Source organism: Larimichthys crocea, chromosome XVIII (assembly GCF_000972845.2).
Source record: "Larimichthys crocea isolate SSNF chromosome XVIII, L_crocea_2.0, whole genome shotgun sequence".
Taxonomy (NCBI): domain Eukaryota; kingdom Metazoa; phylum Chordata; class Actinopteri; family Sciaenidae; genus Larimichthys; species Larimichthys crocea.
In genome coordinates this window covers 10,099,830-10,122,165 of record NC_040028.1, presented here as the reverse complement: position 1 = coordinate 10,122,165, position 22,336 = coordinate 10,099,830, and the positions used below count along the sequence as shown (strand labels likewise).

The following is a 22,336-nucleotide window of genomic DNA, read 5'->3' as shown; positions in this document are numbered from 1 at the left end:
ATGACAGTGGTAGTGATCTTCTCATCTAAGCTTCATCTAAGCTGAATAATCATATTTATTAAAAAAAAAAAACATATATATATAAATATATGCACATTTGTTGGTCAGACTGTACTGCTCTCCAGCTCTTAACTATTGCACATATAAGCCCCTCAGAATAGTGATTGTCTCCTTGTGCAAGCTAAAGAGACAGATGTGGGGGAGAAACCCAGTCTTTCACTTCCTATGAAGCCGGCTGACTGCGATAACATTTTATGGAGTGTATCCTTGCAGACTGTGATATACAGTCTAATAACAGCTTTTTTCCACTGATTTAGAACAAAGTCTCAATATACCTTGACCAAATTAAGTTCTTTCATCACTGGAAAAAGGGGGGTTGGTTGGTATATTGAACTCTTCTTGTTCGTTTTTTGCAGCAAGTCTGTCGTGGAATATCAGAAAAAAACTATTGAGAGGCTTGGTTTTAAATGACAGCATCAATGTGGTGCTGAGAATTTTCTTTGCTGGTTATTTCCATGTTTTTGATCTCAGCCTCGGTTTTAATGAGAGGGCATGGTGGGATATTTGTTATCAGATGAAGTTTAGCAGAATAGCTCAGAAAAAGTGAAGGTCAACGGCTTTATTATGGTTCGTCCACATAAACACATACTTTAGAAACATATTTTTTATGTGTTTGTTTATTTGCTTGTTTGTTTTGTGTGTATGTGTGTGTGTATATGTCGTGGTATAAACATCAAGCCGACTTCTATCTTTTTTGTGTCCTCACCCTCCCAGAGATAATGTTTTATGCTTCTTCATTGCCTGCAATCTCTTCTGTCTTAATCACCTACTTATTTTCCTCTTTCTTCTGCCCCTCCACTTTTTTGTCTACAGAACCCCTCTGATCGCAGCAGGGGTGATTGGCAGCCTCTTCATGGTGGTGATCATGGTGCTGAGCGTAGCAGTGTCTGTGCGCCGGAAGAACATTAAAAAGAAGAGAGCCCTCCGTCGATTCCTGGAGACAGAGGTGAGAAGGGCAGTAGATGAAAAACATATCACGAGAAGGGAGAAATTGCTGCCTGTAGCAATGGAAGATAATGTTTCCAAGATTCAGAGATGACTGAGGACCAGGGGGCATTGTCGACATTTGCATTGCACTTTTCCTACTTAGCCTTAGTCCATTTATCCACATACAATAAACCACTTTTTCCATATCTTAGAATCAAAAGCATAAAAGCATCATGGACAAATAGGAGGTGACACAATGTGTGGTATAGTGGAAAAGAATAGAAAGAATGGCATCTTTGACAAATTCAAATTATGAATTAAAATGATAATATTGTAATAATTCATTTTATTTCTTTCCCAAAAAGAATGCCCAAGGACGTCTGAATTTGTACATTCACATCGATGTTTGCATCTGTGTGTGTGCTGTGTACATTTGTAGTGTAGCTGTGTGTGTGTGTGTGTGTTTGTGTGTGTGTGTGTGTGCACATACACTGGGCACATACTGTACAGAATAAGTGAAAGTCAGCCTGAAAGAGAGTAAAGAGAATAAGACTTCAAGTCTCCAGATGGTGACTGCGGAGGTGGAGAAAATGTCAGAAACTCAGAGGCTCAGGTGTTGACTTTGCCATAGTATACTGGAGAGGACACTTCTGTCAGGGAGAGGTAAGAGACCATGCCATTAGAAGAAGAGAAAGCACTCTTCCTTTGTGTTAAACAAGAAGAGCACATCATCTAATGCACTTGTGTGTCCATTGTGAGCATCAGGCTTGTTTTACTGCTTTCTCTCTTCAAAGCACAAAAGTATGAGTGAAGTGTTTTTATGGTTAACTTCTACAGTGACAAAATTGCACCTAATGGCTTATTATTTTGCTTATATTTCTATATGGCCTGCACTTATTTTGTCCTTATAAATGTTTTGGGAGGGTTTCATGCATCAATTCAGACACAATTCTGGATACATTAAGTACAAGAAAGACTGCTGTCATTCTTAATGCAAAGATGTTGAAAATATTGTCAAATATCAAAGCTGATTTTATATCAAATTGAAATATTAAATAAATATAACAAACTGCTTTTTTTTCATAAAGCAGTCGGAGGAGGTAGAAGCTTGCCCTCTATTAACATGGAGTCTTGCTTGGAAGTTCACACATTAATGCCTTCTTAGGCATAAATAAATGAGTCTGATTTTTGACCAATTTTTTTAAACCAATTTGACCAACTGAACAATGAACTATTTTAGCTTTTCACAAAGCATTCTGTTGTCAGCTGAGATGTGTCTCGGCTGTAGCATAGTCTAATTAAAACATGAAAGAACTAGTTTGTGTGACCTTTTTTTTTGGTTTGGTTTCAGCACTAGCTTTGTAGAGTGAGATGGTGGACAGCTCCCCTGCGCTGCTCCACAGCCTCAACATCTTCAGCACCACTAATGCTGGACAGCTCCCGCACACTGGAATATAGTAGTGTATGTGTGTGATAGGTCATTTTTAAGACATCTGTATCGGCTTGTGTGTGTTTGTTTGTTTGTGTGTGTGTGCCACCCCTTTTTGTTTTCACCCTCTAGAAGCTGATTTGTTATTCCATTTAAATGAAGAATGTTTTTTTTTTTTTTTTTAATCAAACGGTAACCATGAGCCAGAGGGACAGAAGCTGCAGACCACAGCCAGGCTGATTTACACTCTCTCGCTCTGTTTTCTTCTCTCTATTCGCCCTCCTTCTCTAATCTTCCACTCTTTTCCTAATTCTCCTTATATTGCTCGCTCTCTGACTAATTTGGCTGCTCGCTTCTCCATCTTTGTCTTGTTGCTGTTTCTGCCACACTTCCTCTCCCACTCCACATCTTCCTCCGTCCCTCCCCTCATATAACGTTTCTCTCTCTCTTGCTGTTAAATCTGTTTGTTCCTCCACTTGAGCTGTAATGAGACAACAAAAGTGTCAACTCACAATTACCCACCTCCCCCACCTCTTTCTTTTCATTCTTCTTCCTATCTTTATCTTGACGTTGAAATGAAAAAAGCACTCCAGTGTTTGGATTTGTCTTCTTCGAAAAATGTTATTGTGACCCTGGTTTTACCTGAAGTTCTGGGCAGTTACGAATTAAGACAATGATGATGGCTGCTGCAGAAAGGACTAAGCCCTTTGTACACGGGGCGGACGCTCTACCTACTGAGCTAACCGTTGCCAAGACGAGGCATTTTGAAGCAAAATCCATGATAAGACTAGCAATAATTGCAACCTTAATTAGACGCAGTAAATATTGCATTCAAATGTCGCAATTTTAAAAAATTAATCTTATTTTAAGAAAAACTAATTTCAAGTAACTCCATGGCAATTGTTGATCAATTATGATAAAAGCAGAGTTTCACAGTATGACATCCTGGAAATTAGGTCACAGTTTTATTAGATACAGCCATTTTTTTGTCACAGTAAAGCAAGAGTTTTGTAAGTAGAGAATATTAGCAATAGTCACCGTAAAATTCCATCATCCACCGTCTCCTAAAAAAGGATTTATATGTAGAAATATTTAGTATTTTCATTAATTCTCCTAAAGGTTTAATGGCTTATAATTGCCTGCAACATGGGTGTTATCAGACATTTTAATGCCATTTGATTCCTCAGTATCTTCCCATGGTAAGGATTATGTGGACTGTATTTAGACCCACTAACAGAATGGCTTCTGTGTCACTGCATGTGTTTTTAGCTGGTGGAACCTTTAACACCCAGTGGAACGGCACCCAACCAGGCCCAGCTTCGCATCTTGAAAGAGACAGAACTCAAAAGGGTCAAGATCCTCGGCTCTGGGGCCTTCGGGACTGTCTACAAGGTAAAACACACACAAAAATAAACACATAGTAACTGTTTACGTGTGTTTGTACTACCAAATAGAACATTATGCTGCCTAAATTTTATGCCATGATTTGAAATCTTAAAAAAGAAAAGAAGACAAGAGAGACAGATTGAAGAATCATTAACGACAGGAAATGAGATGGAAGGCTGGAGGTGGGAGATAAAAAGAATAAGTAATAGCAGACACTGAGACCCCTGGGGTTACAGTGAAATAAGAGGTAGCTGAGGTCACAAGCAGTGTGATTGGTTGGGGAGATATGGAGAAAGACACAGCTGAAATTAGAAAGAACAGACTCTTTCACTGAAATCATCATTTATTTATTTTTATTTTGTAGCTCTAACCATTCACATTATAGCACATTTCTGGGTCAAAGGTATGGAAGCAGGAGCTCAGATGTCCTTTTTCAAAGCACATTTCCCTGGGGAATCTCCAGGCACCTCCAGCCATGTAAGAATATAGAGTCCATCCAGAGTCTCATGGGTCTGCCCTAGGACCCAGACACTTTTCCTTGGTGGACATGTTCCTAAATCTCCTAGACTGGATCTATTCAGGGTTTAGGAACAGTTTGTTACTGTTAAGATCAGTTAGTAAGCAGCTTGATTGCATATTATACAACACATTATAAAACCCAATTTATTTCAAAATACTTCAGAAAATGTACTTTATCAGCTATGAAATAAATGTACAATATTACAAAGCCTGAACGCAGTTGATTTGAGAAAAAAAAAAAATTAATTCTGCTGAGTAATAACCATCTGCACAAGTGCATCAATCACATTGAAATTACAGGAGAGGAGCTGGGCTTGCTGTCATTGGGGATATGTAGTCATATCAGGACAAAACAAAGGTGTGACACATTTGGAAAAAAACTCAAGAGGCACTTTTTTTTCCTCTCCTCGTTTAAATGCTTTGACCACTATGACAGCAGCTAAATTACTTTAATCCCACCTGAAATTAAATACTTCAAAATGATTAAATTGTCTTGCCAAAGTCTTTTTGAAGGACAAAATTGCCTTTATTCATACTGTATGTAGAACATTTACATAATCTGCCTGTGAGAATACAAAAGATTGTTATTAAGAAATGGACAAAGTAGAATTCAGGCCGAAAACTCCTAAATGTTTAATTGAGATCCCCCTGTTAAAATCTTTAACATCTTTCTTTTAGTTAAATGTTGGTGACTTGTATGACTTTTCATTCAGTATAATGACTCATAATCTGTTTGTGTCTGTGTTTCTTTTAGGGTATTTGGGTCCCAGAGGGTGAAACAGTGAAGATTCCTGTAGCCATTAAAATTCTAAATGAGGCCACAGGACCCAAGGCTAATGTGGAATTCATGGACGTGAGTATCCTGAAAACTGGGAAAAACACCTATTTGCAGGATTTAATTGGTTTTCTATTCCTAGTTTTTCATCATATTAAACCTGACAATAGATCTCCACAGTTTAAACTCAAGTTTGACAAATAATTAGCTCATTTTTCAAGTGGAGGGGCATGTACAGTAAAAAAAGAAGAAAGAAAGGACCAGGGTTTGAACCCTGTGGCACATCACATCTCAGCTCAGCATATGAGGAAACACAATGATCAAGGGCCACTGAGAAATTCCTGTCTGACAAATAGGATGCAAAGCAACGTCAAGGGCATTCCCTGTTCATGAACAACGCCGAAGCTTACTAAGGGGAATCGAGTGATCAGCAGTGTTGAAAGCTGCATTCAGGCTAAGCAGCAACAGACCTGAACATTTCCCAACATATACACGCAGTAAGATATTATCTGACACCTTAAACAGGGCACTTTCATTACTGTGCCTCAAAGAAAAACTAGATTGGAATTTGTCAAAGATTTCATTACTGTTACCGAACCTGTAAGAGTTGCTTATAAACAATTTTTTTTTTCCAGGACCTTAGAAATAAAAGTAGGTTTGGATATATTTCTGTAGTTATTTGGAGGCATTAGTCTAGACTTGAATGAATAAATAAATCATTAGGTATAATGGTGGCGCTAAAAAACTACAACTAAAACAGATTAGTCACGCCAGTGTTGCCCCATAGTTGAACCAAGTCTCAGTAATAAAATCCTGAGACGCAATGGAAGTCCAAAAGGATCAAGGTTTTATTGCACACTAACCTTGCGTTGATAAATGCCATCTTAACTGGAGTGGATTTTAATGACTGACTGTATAACTGTATATGCTTACAGATAATCTGGATTAGGTTATCTCCATTAATTGGAGATTTATAAATGAGAACATGTTTCTTCAGCCTGAAGATTAAGTGCTAATGCTGGGGGAGGACAATGCCGCAGGAGTCTGTATTGAGATGAGCTGTGTGCATGCTAAATGTTTATGGATAGAAACTGGCTACCCTGCTTGTTGGGATGCATTCTGTTGTAGAAGCAAGTTAAAATTATCACTTAAATTCATGGTGTGAGATCTGCATGACTGAAGCCAGGTGTGCAAGCTTAGCATGCGACTAAAGCTCCAAGACCAAGACTGGGAATGAGGCCAGAGATAAAACTAGACTTTCCACTTCGATGAAGCTATTGAAAACTTTAAGTTTAGACCCCATAGACACCAGAATACAAACCATCAGGCGCCCCTAGGACTCCTGAATACACCCACATACATGCATGCCACGCCACAGGCGCCCAGCACAGTGCACAAGGCCCTATTTATAAAACATTCACAGCTCGTCTCATTTCAAAAGGAAAAGTGAAAAAAAATAAAAAATCTAAATTATTACCCTATGATGATGCAATGCAGATGAAATAACCCCCATCAACTCATGTAGACATGCAGACACAGGCACACACACATTAAAAGCAACCCAATTTCATGTTTTGCACTTAGTTTGACAGTCTAAGAGGAAGAGTTTTGGAGTGTTAGCATTTCTATTTTTATCAGGACATCTTTGATGAATATCCTATGTGTGTTTAATGTAATACTCCATGTGCTTTGCAAGCTTATGTGACAGTCAGAGAACCAGGTATTAGCAATGGATGGATAACACAGAGAGACAAAAAAGGTCATGTGTGTATATGTGAGTTTCAGATGTAAATTTATAAACAATGCATATTCATTAACTTGCATGCAAGGAAAAAAACATGCATTTACATATTGCATATCGCTGGGTTTATGCACATCTTCTTGTGCGTGCGTACCATGATACAAAGTCAGCTTCTCACCCTGAGCCCTACATTCAGTGCAAACATGTGTTGTGTGACAGAACGTGCTGGCATAGCTAAGGATGCTTATTTACATGTGCAGCCTTAGTTGCAGCTGTAGCCTTACATGTTTTCTTCAAGATTATTTTTCTAGGTTTTTATTGACTTTCTCTGATAGTAGCACCTGTGGAGTGACAGTAAAGTGAGGAGAGAGAGGGGATGGGCCTGAGATTGAAATCGAAACTCGGGCCACTTGCAGTAGGGACTGAGCTTGAATATACATTTGACTGAGGGTTTACTTAGGCAGTGGAAGAATTAAGCAACTGCATGGGAATATTGGTTTGTTTCCAATTATAGCTGCAGTGACAGGGTTTACAAATCAATTTTTATTACCGATGGCATTCTCACAAAGAAAGCATAAATTGAACCAAAAAAAAGTACAGCGAAAATGTGTAGATGTTTATTCATTTTGTTTCCACCCACTTAGTTCCACTTTATTCACCAGTGATACCTTACTTCACACTCAGTTCCACAGTGTTTCCACAACTATTGACTGCTGAGCAGCTGGGGGGCTCAGACTCTGCCGCAGTGAACATCAGTGGTAGTTACTGGGGCAAATAAGAATGCCATTCATTTACTCCAACCATCCATATTTTTCCAGCCAGGCTGGGAATTCTGACTGCTGACCTTCTAACTGCAGGCCACCCAGTTGCCACTGACTGTTTGAAGAATGTCACTGACGATTGATTGTCCTTTAGTTCATGTGTATGTGTGTGTGTTTTCCACTCCGTACCTGCGGGACATTTAGAGAAGCTAAACAGCAGTCAGATGAGGCAAAATGTTTGCCAGTAATGCCTAGCAGCTGCCAGTGCCTGACATGAGCTGGGGTGTCAATACTGAGTTAGACTGCCAGGCAAGTATATCTGCATGTGTGTAAGTTTGTGTTTGTATATAATCATAATAATGGCCAGGAGCAGACAGGACATGATACAGTATGTATTCCTTTTAAAGTCCAAACTCCTGCATATGGCTTGTTTTCAATAAATACAATAAACTGTTGTGGGCTGTCCTTGGAAACTGCATTCAGTAATGAATGAAGACGACTTTGTTCTGTTCGTTATTGTTTTGCTTTTTAATCATCAGCACAAAATAGACCACACCCTTCCAAAGAATCAATTTTAACAATATATATTAAAAACTATGACAATAAATATTTTTTCTAAAGCACTCAAAATGAAGTTAGGCAGTCCTTCAGAGAAAACGGTTACATCAACAGTGTCTTACAATTCCTTAAAAAAGAAAAATCCTCCTTGAGCTTTTCACATTTTGTTCTTGTTAAACTTAAAAAAAAAAAAAAAATAGATAGACTACATTTATGTAGTGGCTTTGTATTCCGTTACTAAACACACTCAAATGTTCTCTCTGTCATGATGTACCTATTCATTCTCCTGTTTACCCACATACACCCCACAATCTATTGACATAATTTCATTAATTATTCAATTTATTATTAAGTATTCTGATATGGATTCAAACACATTTGATTCAATTAATCTTTACTAACTCTCAAGAGTTTGCATTCCTGTTTGTCTTTACTCTACTTATGTTATTGATTTGAGTGTGCAAATCCAATATCACATTTATTTGAATGTATAGAACTCTGAAAATGAACCATAGGTTCTGCAGTATTGAGTTCTCTCACAGACGTTAGCTCACAGATTTTAATCTATATGTAACGTAGTCCTGTCACCCTTAATTTAAAGATGTGCATGCTCACAAGTGTTGAGACTTATCCGGAAACCACATCACAGTGATGGAGGATTTACTTGAAAAGGATCCTGTTCAAGCAGTCAAACAGCAGTTTCTCACAGATGATTTACTGTATGTGCTGCCATCACTGGACGTCTCCTGCACATGAGCAGGGATCTGATTATGCAAGTATTGTGATACATGAGACATATATTGTAAATCCTTGACTGTGTTATGGTTGTATCTCTCTGTCAGTGCTCAGTGGAGCTCTACATGGTGTATATCTGTCTCTCCCCAATGCATGCAAACACAACCAGCACCTTCATCTCATGATGAATCGTCATATCAATCCGTAACACATGTAGTCACAGTTCTTTATGTGTGTGTGTGTGTGTATTACATTTTTTTTGGGGTTGTTGCATAGTATCACAGACTAGATAAAGGTCTATATTTACCCTTGGTTGTGTATCAATAGAATATTAAGTTGTACATATTTTCAGACCAATCTTAGTACATTCCACACACACATGATTTGCAACAATCTCACCTTGGTGTATTTACCTTTTATTCGACTACAAAGCTGACAGTCTTCTGAAGCAGTAAGTCACTTTGATGTTGAGGCTTTAAATAAACATCCACTATTTCTGACTCAGTGAAACCTTGCTGCTCACTTCAAGACAAACTTCAGCCCTAAACAGAACAAGGGCTTCCAATGTATTGTCTTTGACAGTTCATTCTACACTTGTACACATGATGAACTCTCTGCCAGTGTGTTCAGTCTTTGAACTTTGGTACTGGCATTTGTCTTTTGACACTAACTATAAGACTGTGTGTTTGAGCACCTTATGAATATGCTAATACTCTTCAACCAAGCAGAAATATAGAAGCACATCCTAATTAGTGATTAAGTTATTAAGCGGGTTATGTTTTCTTTAATGCAGTGAACCTTTTACATAATCCTAGTAAGAGTGATGTAAATTTCAATATTATTGTATTTAAACATAGTCGTTTTGTCATTTTACAACAGCCCAGTTAGATACATAGCTGAACTTTAGAATTTTTGATATATAATAACATAAATGCAAAGGTCCATGTACACCTTAATCCAAATAATGTCTGGGATGTTCTCTGCAAACCAAAAAACATCACAGTGGCGCCTAGCTTAGGAAGAGAATTTCAAGGTCAAACATTTACACAGAACTATCCAAGATCACAGAAATAACATGACAGTGATGTATTCTGTTTGCACCTCGCTAAAATAGTTGGCTGTGTAGAATCTGTTGACTACTATTTTCAGTGTCATCATCCATCCCTAACCCTTTCCCCCTCATGCCTGAGTGTATTTCTGTCTCATTCAGGAGGCCCTGATTATGGCTAGCATGGAGCACCCCCACTTGGTCCGCCTGTTGGGCGTCTGCTTGAGTCCCACCATCCAGCTGGTCACACAACTGATGCCTCATGGGTGCCTCCTCGACTATGTCCATGAGCACAAGGACAACATTGGATCCCAACTGTTGCTCAATTGGTGTGTCCAGATTGCCAAGGTAAGGATGGAAAAGGTTTCTTTTTAGTGATTGTACTGTTGTATGGTTGGTTGATTTGGTGACTGGCTGGTTGATGGTTATGTACTTGGAAGGTTGGCAGATAGTAAAAGTGTGTTTTTGTATTGACAGGTCTTTTTGTTTATCAGTGGATTGTCCACACTGGTTGCTGCATTGACTGGTGCACCAAATATCTGAATTAATCATATGTGATGATCTGGATCTGCAATTTTGCTAGATTTAAACTTTTCCATGACCTACTGCTATGTTCCCATAAAACCTTTTTTTCTTCACTTATCTTAATCACTCTTTCTTTAGTTAATTCCTGAATTATTTATCTTTCTCGGTACATCTATTTTGCTGTATGCATATGATAACACTTCTAGCACTTATACATTTGTGTCACTGGCTGCCACACAACCATGCCCCTTTGGGAATTTTTGCTTTACAATAGATGGACAGACACAACCCCATTTGTCTCTGCCTGTCTCACCTAGTGGCCTAATGAATTACTGCATTGCTTTAAAATTGAAAAGTAGATATTTCTGTTTGCCTATGGCTGCAAGCCAGAAACAAAGACTGGATATTTGGTCAAATGTTCATGAATGTGTATTGGTGTGTGGGGGGGATTCAACAGCAAACAACAGACAGCGCTCCTTTGCCAGTTCTCTGGAGAACTAAAGTAAATAATTCAAAGCCTTGCTTGACTTTGGTGGGGGAAGTTTTGAGTGCAATTACTTCCTCAGTGTTACTGGATCATGGCTGTATGAATGCATTATATTTAATGATTTAATCTAGATGTCAAAGATACACCTATTAATTACCTCTCTTTCGTTCTCTCTGTGTACGCAAGTGTAGGGTATAGATATGAAAAATAACAGATACACAAATCACCTCAAAGTTGAATCAACTCTCTGAATTCCTATAACAACCCTAACGTCACCTGATTTATTAATCAGTTTATTAATTTTTAAAAGCCATCAGGTTTATTACAGTACCATAACAGTATATCTCTGTATATACCATATGATATAATTATATCTCCAAACATGCTGCGCTTGCTGAAAGGATGATGACACTGTCATACAACCACATAGTAAAAAAAAGTAGCTGGTTATAAAATGGAGAGTGTCGGTGTGAGAATGACTCGGCAATCACTGCAGTCCCAGATTTAATATCTTAGACAAATATTGCTGTTGCCATTTTTGGCTAAATCAGAGGAAAGCAGCACTCCAGTGAGCTGCCACTGGAAAATATTAAACCATCAATTAAAAGTTGGGACATGGTTATGATCATACCACATATTTTTTTATACCAAAGGCGATCAGAGCATGCATTTTTGTATGCAAGTTTGGCCACACTGACAAACCTCCCTTGCTTTGTAACACAAATATATACATGGTACGAGATTAATCATACAAATTACTTCTTGGGAAAGGGATGTAGTTTGGCGATATACACATGAATAAATATAGGCCTGTTGTCAACAGTTGCGAAGAGTGTATATGTATAATTCATAAAGGGTAGATGATGTATTATTTACCACTGTTGTTGTGTGTCTCAAGCATGTATTGTTTAGTGTTTTCAATGATTGGCTACAGCTCCTGGGGACTCAAATAGCCGTCAGGGGCCACAGTTAATTAGGTGCACATGGGTTCACACTCACACTAGCACAAATTGTCCGACACAATGGACTGATCTGAATGATGCCAAATAGGTGAACTGGGACACTTAGCCTTTGCCATCAGCACTATAAACATTCCCACGTGTAGTGCTCATAATAACTTACCCCAGACTTGAGTCAAACATTTTTCATGCAGATTATTTCATTAGCTTTATCATGGATGTATACATCAGCTCATGCAAGGTCTTGAGGGGCTCCCAAGGCACTTGCAAGTGACGGGGATCCACTTTCTAAGGCAACATCCCTGTGGCCCTCCCTCTCTGTCATGGCCGCCATCACAGTCATAGATTATTAATAGAGTGATGTGCCAGGAAAGTCATACTAATGAGCAAATTCATTAGAGATACTATGCATGCAGGGCTCTGATGCCACAGAATGTTGTTTTTTTTTTCCTTGGGACTGATTTTTCTTATCCTATTTTATCTTTCTATATCCCCCACTAAATCACGTTCTCCTCATTACGTCTGCTTGCTTTTTAAATCTCCAGCAAGTCACCCACTCTTTGGTCTTCTTGTTCATGTATATAAAGTATGTTGCTGCTAAAGTGCCAGATGTCTGAAGCTTTTCACAGGGGGAGATGATAAATTTGTTTGTCTTAATTGGATAAAATGTTAATATATGTATTCGTCAATTATTTGTTTTACTCTCGAGTTAAGAAAATCTTCTTACAGGTTTTATTTCCCATTATTAATCATGGTGATAAACCAGAATACCTGAAACACATCTTCATCATCAACATCCTTCTTATTGTGCCCAGAATATTTAAAGAAATTTAAATTTAAAGTGCCATCAGGAGAACCATTATGTGCCTGTTGTTGTCTATACTACGTTAATTGTTTTGTGTCATGAAATGATTTAATAAATTATAATTAGATTGATAATTAAAAGATTAATCCACTTGTAAACATGGTTATCTGTTAAATGTTTTCGGTTGTAGAGATGGTGTGATATCTCTTTTAATATCTCATATCAGTGCCAGTCCAAAAATACTACAGCATCTGCCGATAGCACTCTAGCGCACCAAAAGAGAAAAAAAAGACGAGAGATAATATCATACATAGTAATGAGCCTAAGCCACTCTGATAACAATGCATATTTCTTAAATATATTTCTGTACTTGGCTGTCAAAAGGCCATTTATTTGCAGCTGGCTTATTGCTGGCAATATCTAATAAAATGATGCACACTTTAGTCTACTTATCTAAACTTAGTAATGAGTTGACCTCCCCTCTGTTGATGCTAGAGTTGATTCCCTCATTTGTGAGCCATAAAGCTGTTAACCCCAGGGCACTGCGTTTTTTTTAGAGTTAGCAATGAACCATATTTTAACTGTTAAAATTCAAAATTAAACATTTTCAGTCGGTTGGTCCACCATGGCCCAGACTCACATTTTTATCAAGTGTCTAATAGACTGACATTCATGATCCACAGAGGATGTAGTCAAATATAGATGATATAGTCAACTATCGTTGTTGATTCTCATACTTTTCCTCTATCACCATTGTGAGGTTGAATTTTTTTGGTTTGTGAGTTAAATGTCAAATGTGTGATGGGTTGCCTTTCAATTTGGTACAGAGTAAGATGCATATGCATGTATATATATATATGCATAAATAAATGATGCCATAAAAATATTATCTAAATAGATGATCAAGCTTATTTATTAAGAATGTAAGTTGAAATAAGACATAGTTTGACACAGAACAGAGTAAAAAAAGGCTGAATCAGACTTTGAAGTGAAAACGCGTGATAAAGAACACATTAGTCTTACATTCTGTACTCTAGTATTTCAAGGTGCTGTATTGATAGGCACACTTGTGAAATTAGATAATTTGGAAGTCTGCAAGAATTCATTTGAACTAGTAGAAATACTTAAAGAGGCAGAAGAAAGGAAATTATATCATAAGTTGCATTCACACAGGTTGGAACTAACAGAGATTGTGATTCATTTTGCGGTTCATTATTTATGGTGAACCCAAAGAGTCTGCCTTTGAAAGAGAACTCAGAGTACCACTACCTGTGAGACTATTACTGCATCAATACAACACCACCAACCTTCGTTATATTTTAGCAATACCTCATCAAGCTTTACAGTGAAAGTTGCTATTTGTAAAATTCACTAGCAAATCGTCTGTAGTTCCTTCTCTGGCATTGCTGCTTTGGATTGCCTCCAAGTCAGGTGTAGAGTTTGTGTGTGTGTGTGTGTGTGTGTGCGTGTGTGTGTGTGTGTGTGTGTGTGTGTGTGTGTGCGTGTGTGCGTGTGTGTGTGTGTGTGTGTTTGGCCCCACAGTGTGTATCACTGGGTCATTTCTCTGTGTAAACCAAACCAGGCAAACATGCCTCACTCCAACTCATTACATACATCCCTAGGGTTCCAATGAAAACTCAGTTTACTCCTATTCCCATTCTACTCTGTCTTCTCTCCCTCTCCTGTCTCTCTGTTTGTTTTTATTTCAATATGTGGGTCTCTCAATTGTATTTCCCTTTGTCTCTCTCTGAGCATAGATGTAAGAAGAATACACTGTAGGTTACCGTATGTGATCATTTCAGCACAACTAACTATTTTCATGTCAGTAATAATTTCCCTGTTTCCACTTTTCCTTTTCTTTTTTTCTTGTATGTTTTTTGTTTGTATGAGCAACCTCCACCAGTCCTACCTGTGTAATGCTGACAATGATTTCTATTGTTCTCTAAGACTTGTTTATTTGTTCATTCTTATTTGGATGTATTCAAGGAATAATACATTTACAGTGTTTGCTATCTAAACAGGGCTGTTTTTTTGTGTACTGCTGACCATGCCAGCAGTACAACATTCAACATGCAAATATTTTTCCACTGGAACACAATTTTTTTTAGGATGCCAGCTACCTCAGGGAAACTACGATCTGTCCTTGAATCAATGTAATATTCTTTAAAAATATCCCCAAATTCAAATTACTGCAATGTTCCTTTTTTGTTGCTGTTGAGGTTGTTTGCCGGTCGAGTGATTGTACACTTTCCAACGCATTTTATCTGATGCAGTGTTAAAGCACAAGGAATGCTATATTCAATCTAAAATAAAACAATTAGTTGTTGCATGATTCGACATCATTATTTAGTTTACTTTATGAAATTATTGTGTTAGGCTGGAAAGTCAGTGAAAGCATCATGGTGTTCTTACAGTCACCATCCCATGTCTATTGAACCCCTCAACATCCACCTCACTATTTTGAAAATAGACCACTGATTTTTCTGTGACTACTGACTATCTTGTACTTACCAAACTCTCCCTCCTCTCTTACCACACTTGTCTCTTGTAGAAAATCCTCAAATTCCATTAAGGCTTTTGAGTCTGACCAGCACTGGCAGATAGCATGGCTGCTCCAAGACTGCATGTTAACACGTAGAACAAGAAGCAGATCACAGGCGTCGAGTCTTTGATACTGCCAGCCTTTAGAAATGTCAACAAGTGTCCGCCTATCTTCCTCCCCCTTGCTCTATCTCGTGCTTAAGCTGTCTCCCTCTCTCTCATTTCCAAACTAATTAATACTGAAGCTTTTCTGTGGTGGTCTTTCATGACTGCATAAATAAGTGTATGATTCCACGTTAGCGGCCAGAGCACCTCCCTTCCCCTGGGTAAATATCAGCCTGAACGGCATGTTTGATTTGCGAGAGCAGCCTTCTGCATGTTTTCATCAGCTGTAGTTCTCATCAAAGCAGAAGATGAGTGAGGTAGAATTCATCCATTTCTCTTTCTCAGGGCCCACCAAATGTCCTCTCGATAGTTTTCATCCATGAATGTCACAGAACTAATAAATTAAATATATATTTTGTCCATTATATTTATGTATTTTTAGATTTGCTTCCTCGCAGTTTTGCTCGGAAAAGATAATGGCAGACATTCAAACTCTTTTGGCTGTTGTAATACCTATTAATAAAATGCCTGATGCCTTTAAGTTTTAAGAACACAGAATCACGATTACTAAAATAAAATCAGTGTTAGACAACCATATGCCACGGAGACTGCAGGTTTTTATTCCAACCAAAGACTCTACACACTGATTAGAACTCCTTTAAATGGACAATGTGTATGTAATGTAAACAGCTATGACGTTATGTCAAAGATGTATAAGTATTGCACTGCAGAGAAATGTATTGAAAAATAAATATGTGTGTGTGTGTGTGTGTGTGTGTGTGTGTGTGTGTGTGTGTGTGTGTGTGTGTGTGTGTGTGTATGTCACACCACTTGTACCACAAGAGGCGATGGTGAGTCACAGTAGTGTAGTCTGCCTTCAGTCCAAAATGAATATAAAGAAGTAGAAACTGCTGCTTCTAGCCAAAACTCTCCACACTGATTCGCTCCCACCTCCTAATTTCACTCTGGTCCTTGTTTCTGTCAAGCTTTTACTGCCTCAAATACATTTTTTGTACCCATTAAAAGTGGAGCCTCACCGTACGAGAGCTTGTCAGTGTTTTTAATAGCTGCTGTATGAATATCTCCCGTGCAATACAAAAAGTCAAAAGCTGCCATGGTTAATTGTCAAAATTGGGATTTAAAAGTAGTGTTGGGAAGAAGACAGAGATGGAAGAAGGATGAACACCGTGTCTCCTTTTTTAAAGAGCTGTTTTCTATTTATCACTTTGCAATCAAACCGGTTCATAATCCCAGAATCTTACTTAAAACCATAAACTCTGTGATTGAACTCCTGCTTAACCCGCCAGTTGAATCTTCCTCAGGGACACATCAAACCCTCTTTGTAACTTTTATAATAAAGTAGTTGAGATTGAGCTTTAGGAGCACATTAACACATATCAAAAATCAGAGAGAGCTTCGTGTTGACTTCTACCTACCTTCAACATTAACTCCCTTCAGTGAACTCTATCTGTCAACCCTGGAACACACCGTTGCCCTTTCAAATTATCCACCTGCCATTCAGACTGCATTCCTACTTGTAGGCTGTATTTCAAACTGTGGGTCTGGATCTTGTAGCCATTATCAACTGCTGCCTGTCTACTCGTACTTTCCCTTCCAATTTTAAACACTATTTACCCTCTCTTAAAGAAGACATCCCTGGATCCCCACTTTAAACTTAGAGACCCATCTAAAAGCTGCTTATTGAAGATGATTCATTTATGAACAATCAATTTTTTGGGTATTTTTTAGTATTCGCTTACTTCACAGCACTGGGACTGTTCTGGTCAAGGTTACCCACGATTTACTGTTTGCAGGGTCTGTAATTCATTTTAATTCTCATTGCCCTCAACTTAGCCTTTGACATAGTGGACCACAACGCCATCTGAAAAAAAACTATGTTTGCATCAGCAATGTGGGTTTGGATTTATTCATCTCCTCTTGTTTTCCCTCATGTTTGGGGTCTAGTTTGGGTCCGCACTTATTTGCTATATATATTGCTAAACAGATAATAGTCAACAATATCTCATATGAAAGCCTCGTAGCACAGATTTGTCTTGCCTTGCCGAAATTTCATGTCTGAAAATCAGTCATCTCTAGTCTTGGTGTACTATTTTGTGTTTTGATGCTCTGGTGACTTTCCTTTCCTCTGCACATTTAGAAAAGGCCATCTATGCTTTTATCTTTTTTAAGACTTGACTATTGCAGCAAACTTTATGCTGGTACCAGCAGGTGAAACATCCAAACTGCAGTTCATACAAAATGCTGCTGCCACGCTTTTATCCTGCACTGCACAAGAGAAGTTTCCACATCACACCGATCCTTGCTGTCTTTAACTGGTAACCTGTGTGTTTTAAAATTGATTTCAAGACTAAAGACCACTGCCTTTATCTGTAATCCCTGTAACTCACTATGAGCCTGATCACTGCTTGAAATCCTCCACAAGGGACACTATTACTCGATCGGCAAGAAGATTGCAGAGACAAAGAGCCGAAAAGAATTTGCAGGTTAGTTACACTCGCCCTTAGAGACACCATAGGATAAGAAGCCCAGGTATCCAGGAGCTTAGACTAGGATTGCTGCTTTATGTCAAAAAGAGTCAGTTGAGGCAGTTCAGCTTTTTGATTAGGATGCCTCCTGGGCACATCAAACTGGGAAAAACACGTGAGGACAGAACACGTTGCAGTCTGGCCTGTAATTTGCTGTAGCAGTTAGAGAGAAGGTAGAAACATCTGGGCTGCCTTGCTCAGTCTTCTGTCACCACGGCCTAGACCTGGAGAACTTGCGGAAATTGAATAGACGAATAGAGGGATATTCTGGTGTTCATAGTAATAGTAGTTGGGGCTTTCTTTGGTTCTTTTTTTACTAGAAAATTCCCATTTTCTATCAAGGAAAAGTAAAACAAATGCTGTTGTTGTAGTGAAACCTGGTAACCTGGAATATCCTCTGAATACAAAAGCACAAACCTCAAGGCTAGAGACAGATGGATAGTCACAGGAAAGGACAGAAGGACATACTATTAGGTCTGCACTGACTCATGGTTGCCATGTTGTCAGTCAAAAGCACACACAAACAAGCCAATATGAATACATTCTCTCTGTCTCTGTCTCTCTGTCTCTCTCTCTCTGTCTCTCTCTTACTAACACACGTATACCAGTAATGCAGTTTTAACAGCATCGGGCTGAGCCGAGATGGATGTGGCCAGGTAGGGCAGTGGGGAAAATGGATGACTGCTGGCAGCTCACACAATGGATGAGACTGGCAGCTCAGGGAGACAGGTTTACACTAATGAGTGACTACTAGACGCGCAGACACACAGTCACAGGTAAATGAAGGCTTGTAGGTATCCAAACTGGCAAACACAAACATTAACAAAGAGAACATCGCATAATTTGATTCGACGATGCACACAACACATAGATTGTGATGCCCTCAAACAATCAAGCAAACAAACACACCCACACAGACACTGTTTGACGTACAACGGATGTAATACAATTTATTTTTATTTACAGCTTTCCCCTCACTCTTCCTGTCAGTGCTTAACTACAAGTGTTCTCAATACTTCTTAACCTTTTCACCAACACAAACACACACACAAACACTGTGCTGGAGATATGTATCTTTATCCACTGGTTTATGTCAAGCAATTGCCCTATATTTCCTCTCCTCACTACTCATTACAGAACAGGTTCACCCTCTGATTTTATATTTATTTCCCAGAGGAAATAGATATACTAACACTCACATCTCGACAAACATAGGTCTTCTCTTTCTATGTGTGTGTGTGTGTGTGTGTGTTGGAGGCTGCAGAACTGTGCCCTCTCAACAAGTCAATTGAAATAACATCTGAGTATAGGATCTAGCCAAGAGACTGCTGAGGTATCGAAGAAAGGTTTGTATACGATAAAAACAATTAACCACATTGCACTTGTTGTAATTGTTATTGATCATTTTGAGTATCATTGTAAAGTTTGGGACAACACTCTGCATTTAAGAATGACTTCAAGCATGTTTCTACATTGGCGACCCTTTCTCTCAGAGAAAGGGTTTCACTTTGCTCAGTTGGCGTTAAATGCCAACCAACAATGTAGGAATGTGCTCGATGTTTAATGTTTTTAAAGCAGCAGTCTCTGCCTTACTGTGTATGTCTTTTAGGTGTGATGTCTTAAGAGCAGAGTTGTGTTTATATTTTGGTTTTGCGTTGTTTGATATGTATGATGTGTTTTTGCTCTTACTATGATCCTACTACCTTTGTTTGCTATGTTGTGTTGTAAGCCCAAGCCACTTTGGGTAGATGACATATATATTAAGAAGTTTTTTAAAAATTAACTTAACTTTTCCAGATTTGAAAAGTGACACATCTGTTGAGGCTAGAATAAAGTTATGTGTCCGTCTGATAGAATTTAGTGCTTGATAGTGTTTGGCTCTGGGTTTGGCAAAAAGAAAGCTTAAACAAGATATAAAGTACGTCTATTCTTTTTGTAATGTCAAGAGTGACTGAAGCTGTTTAGATGGTAGATCTGTTATATTTATTCATATTTACCTTTTGATATTTTTTCCTTGCACATTTGTGGTTGAAGAAAGGTCCAGTGAATATATTTTTGTCATTTAGACCCATTTAAATGAAGCACAATTTGAGTCTTCAATAGACAAGCCAGTCTTTAATAAATCATCATATCAGCATCTTTGTTTGTTTGTTTGATCGTTTGTTAACGGATTAACAATACTCTAAAGTGTTTGGAGTGGCATGTGAATGACATCATTGTGTTCAAAACTGACAACCCACGATTGAGTGTGTGATAACATGTCTTTATGTTATTGGTGTTGTTGCTATATACTCATTTACATAGGGACAAATGTGAATCCCTGGAGGTGGCTTGAAGTGTGCATGGCTAATGTGAATTTATGTGTATATGCGTGCTGTTATACTGTATGTATGTGAATGTATTGCAAACACGCACATATCTGTAGGTAGTCAGAGTTTTGGTGTGTGCGTTCAGGCTGCTGGTACTATCGCTAGTGGCTAGCTTGTCATCTCTTAGCCATGCAGGCGGAAGGCCAACGCTGCGACAGCTTGGACCCACTTCACTTTCAATTAGTTGCCTGCCACTGTAGATGCCTCCTCACAAGCCTCACTGGAACTGACTCAAACCCTGCATGTGTAACAATGAGGCAGTGAGTGTGTGTGTGTCGGCTTGTGTGAATTGGATGTTAATGAGAATTTAGTACTTAACGAAATGTGTGTGCTGCATTTGTTTATGTGTGTGTTCCTGGGTAGAGAGTCGAGGAATGAAATGTCTGCATTTGTGGGTTTCAGGGTGTGTGATGATGTCCATTTTGACACGTCCACCCCTCTGCTAGAGACCAAGTGCCAAGCTCTGTGACATCTCACCCCTCTGGGTTGCCAGTTACCTGCCAGACCTTTGAATGAAGGACTTGAGGGCGAAACCGATCCAGTATAACGGGGTGTTTAGAATACTAGAATACTTGTGTGCAGTATATCCATATATATACAGTATATTACACGGATACGGATATAATAGTTTGAAACATGGAGTTCCTATACATTGTTATAATTCTATGTGAAGAACATTGTAAATAGAAATCTGCAGTAATTACTTCATTAATTAGCCTTGCCTCATTTGCATACATTGTTTGTTTACCATTTGTTTAGCATGTCATGGTTATTGTGGCAGGGCATTTTAGTGCTTCTTGTTTTTGTAATTGAAACAATCTTTTTCAATCTTTTTTTTTTTGACCGAACACGTATCAGCAAGTAGCTATAAAGATGAAGCCCAGAGACTGTTAAGCATGTTTCCCAAACCATCAATTCAATTACAGGAACTCTTTTTGATGTTGTAATACTGCACTTACCAAGATGAAAGAGGGTAACTGGGAGAAAAAAAGCAATCAAAGTCAAGTACAACCAACATGCCATTAAACCTTTTAATGATCTCAACCTTTCCATATTCCGGTTCACTGCAATTAGCAATAAAATTCGGGTGTGGACTCATGATGTAGCTGTTTGAGCGCAGGTCAGGTTGTACGGTCATGCATACGGACCTGAACCATCTGTTATTTTCAGTGGTGTCTAACTTATACAGAGGTCATTGGGATGTACAGTTGTGCTCTCTCTTTTTTTACAATGATACCACCATATAAACACCAACAAACAAAATCCTGTTTATATTTTTATTGATGTTTCTGTATATTATGGTTTTAAAGAATGAGCAAACATAATTCCTGAGAATTGTCCATCTAAAGTAATATCTATATTGATCTGAGGTTAACAGGTCATATAATAGTACAATTATGCGGTTTCTACTGTGGTTTGAGCTGTCTTTGGAGTTTTGAAAGGTAGCAAGTTACATTATCTAAACATTCACTGCCGCATCTGGAATTTTGTTGATTAAATTCAAAGTGGATGCTGCAAAAACTTAGATTATTTGGCTGCTCTGTGTGGCTCTGTGCTCTTTCTAGTTTATGTTTGAATGCAATTAGTCATTGTTGAGCAATGTGTTTTTCTATTAGAGACACAGTATTGGACATTGATGCATCCCTGCCATTTCATAATGATGAGTCACTGCCATTAGTTGTAAAGGTGTTGTTTGATTTACATTAAAATGACTAAACCATACACTGTAGCATAATGATGAAGAACATAACCTACACACTGACTTTGTCCGTCAGGCAAATACAAGTCTGCTTATCTCAGTGGAACTGTATTAGCATACAAATGCTTCTTTGAGTCAAATTTGAATAGTGTCACATTATGAGACCAAATTGTTTCAATTTTCACTTTTCTTATCCTTACAAAATTCTGCACTCCTGTGCCTCTGGACCCTGCTTGTGCAGATTCATATCCAAACACCTCTGAAAAACCAAAACAACATATTTGAAAGTTCACGGCACTTCTTTTCGAAGTGTCCTAAGATGCCCTGTGGAATCGTCACAGCTCAAGGTTGTTTTGAAGCG

General features: G+C 38.4%; 1 protein-coding gene across 4 annotated transcripts in view; it reads left to right on the top strand.

The window, feature by feature from the left end:
- erbb4b (erb-b2 receptor tyrosine kinase 4b) overlaps positions 1-22,336 on the top strand; it is a 286,570-nt gene that overhangs the window by 225,916 nt on the left and 38,318 nt on the right. For 3 of the 4 annotated variants that reach the window (XM_027290678.1, XM_027290676.1, XM_027290675.1), the window contains exons 17-20: positions 874-1,006; positions 3,686-3,808; positions 5,076-5,174; positions 10,102-10,287. In XM_027290678.1, the coding sequence (XP_027146479.1) occupies positions 874-1,006; positions 3,686-3,808; positions 5,076-5,174; positions 10,102-10,287 (541 nt within the window). The remainder of the gene's footprint in view (positions 1-873; positions 1,007-3,685; positions 3,809-5,075; positions 5,175-10,101; positions 10,288-22,336) is intronic. The other variant, XM_027290677.1, reaches the window with a different exon arrangement.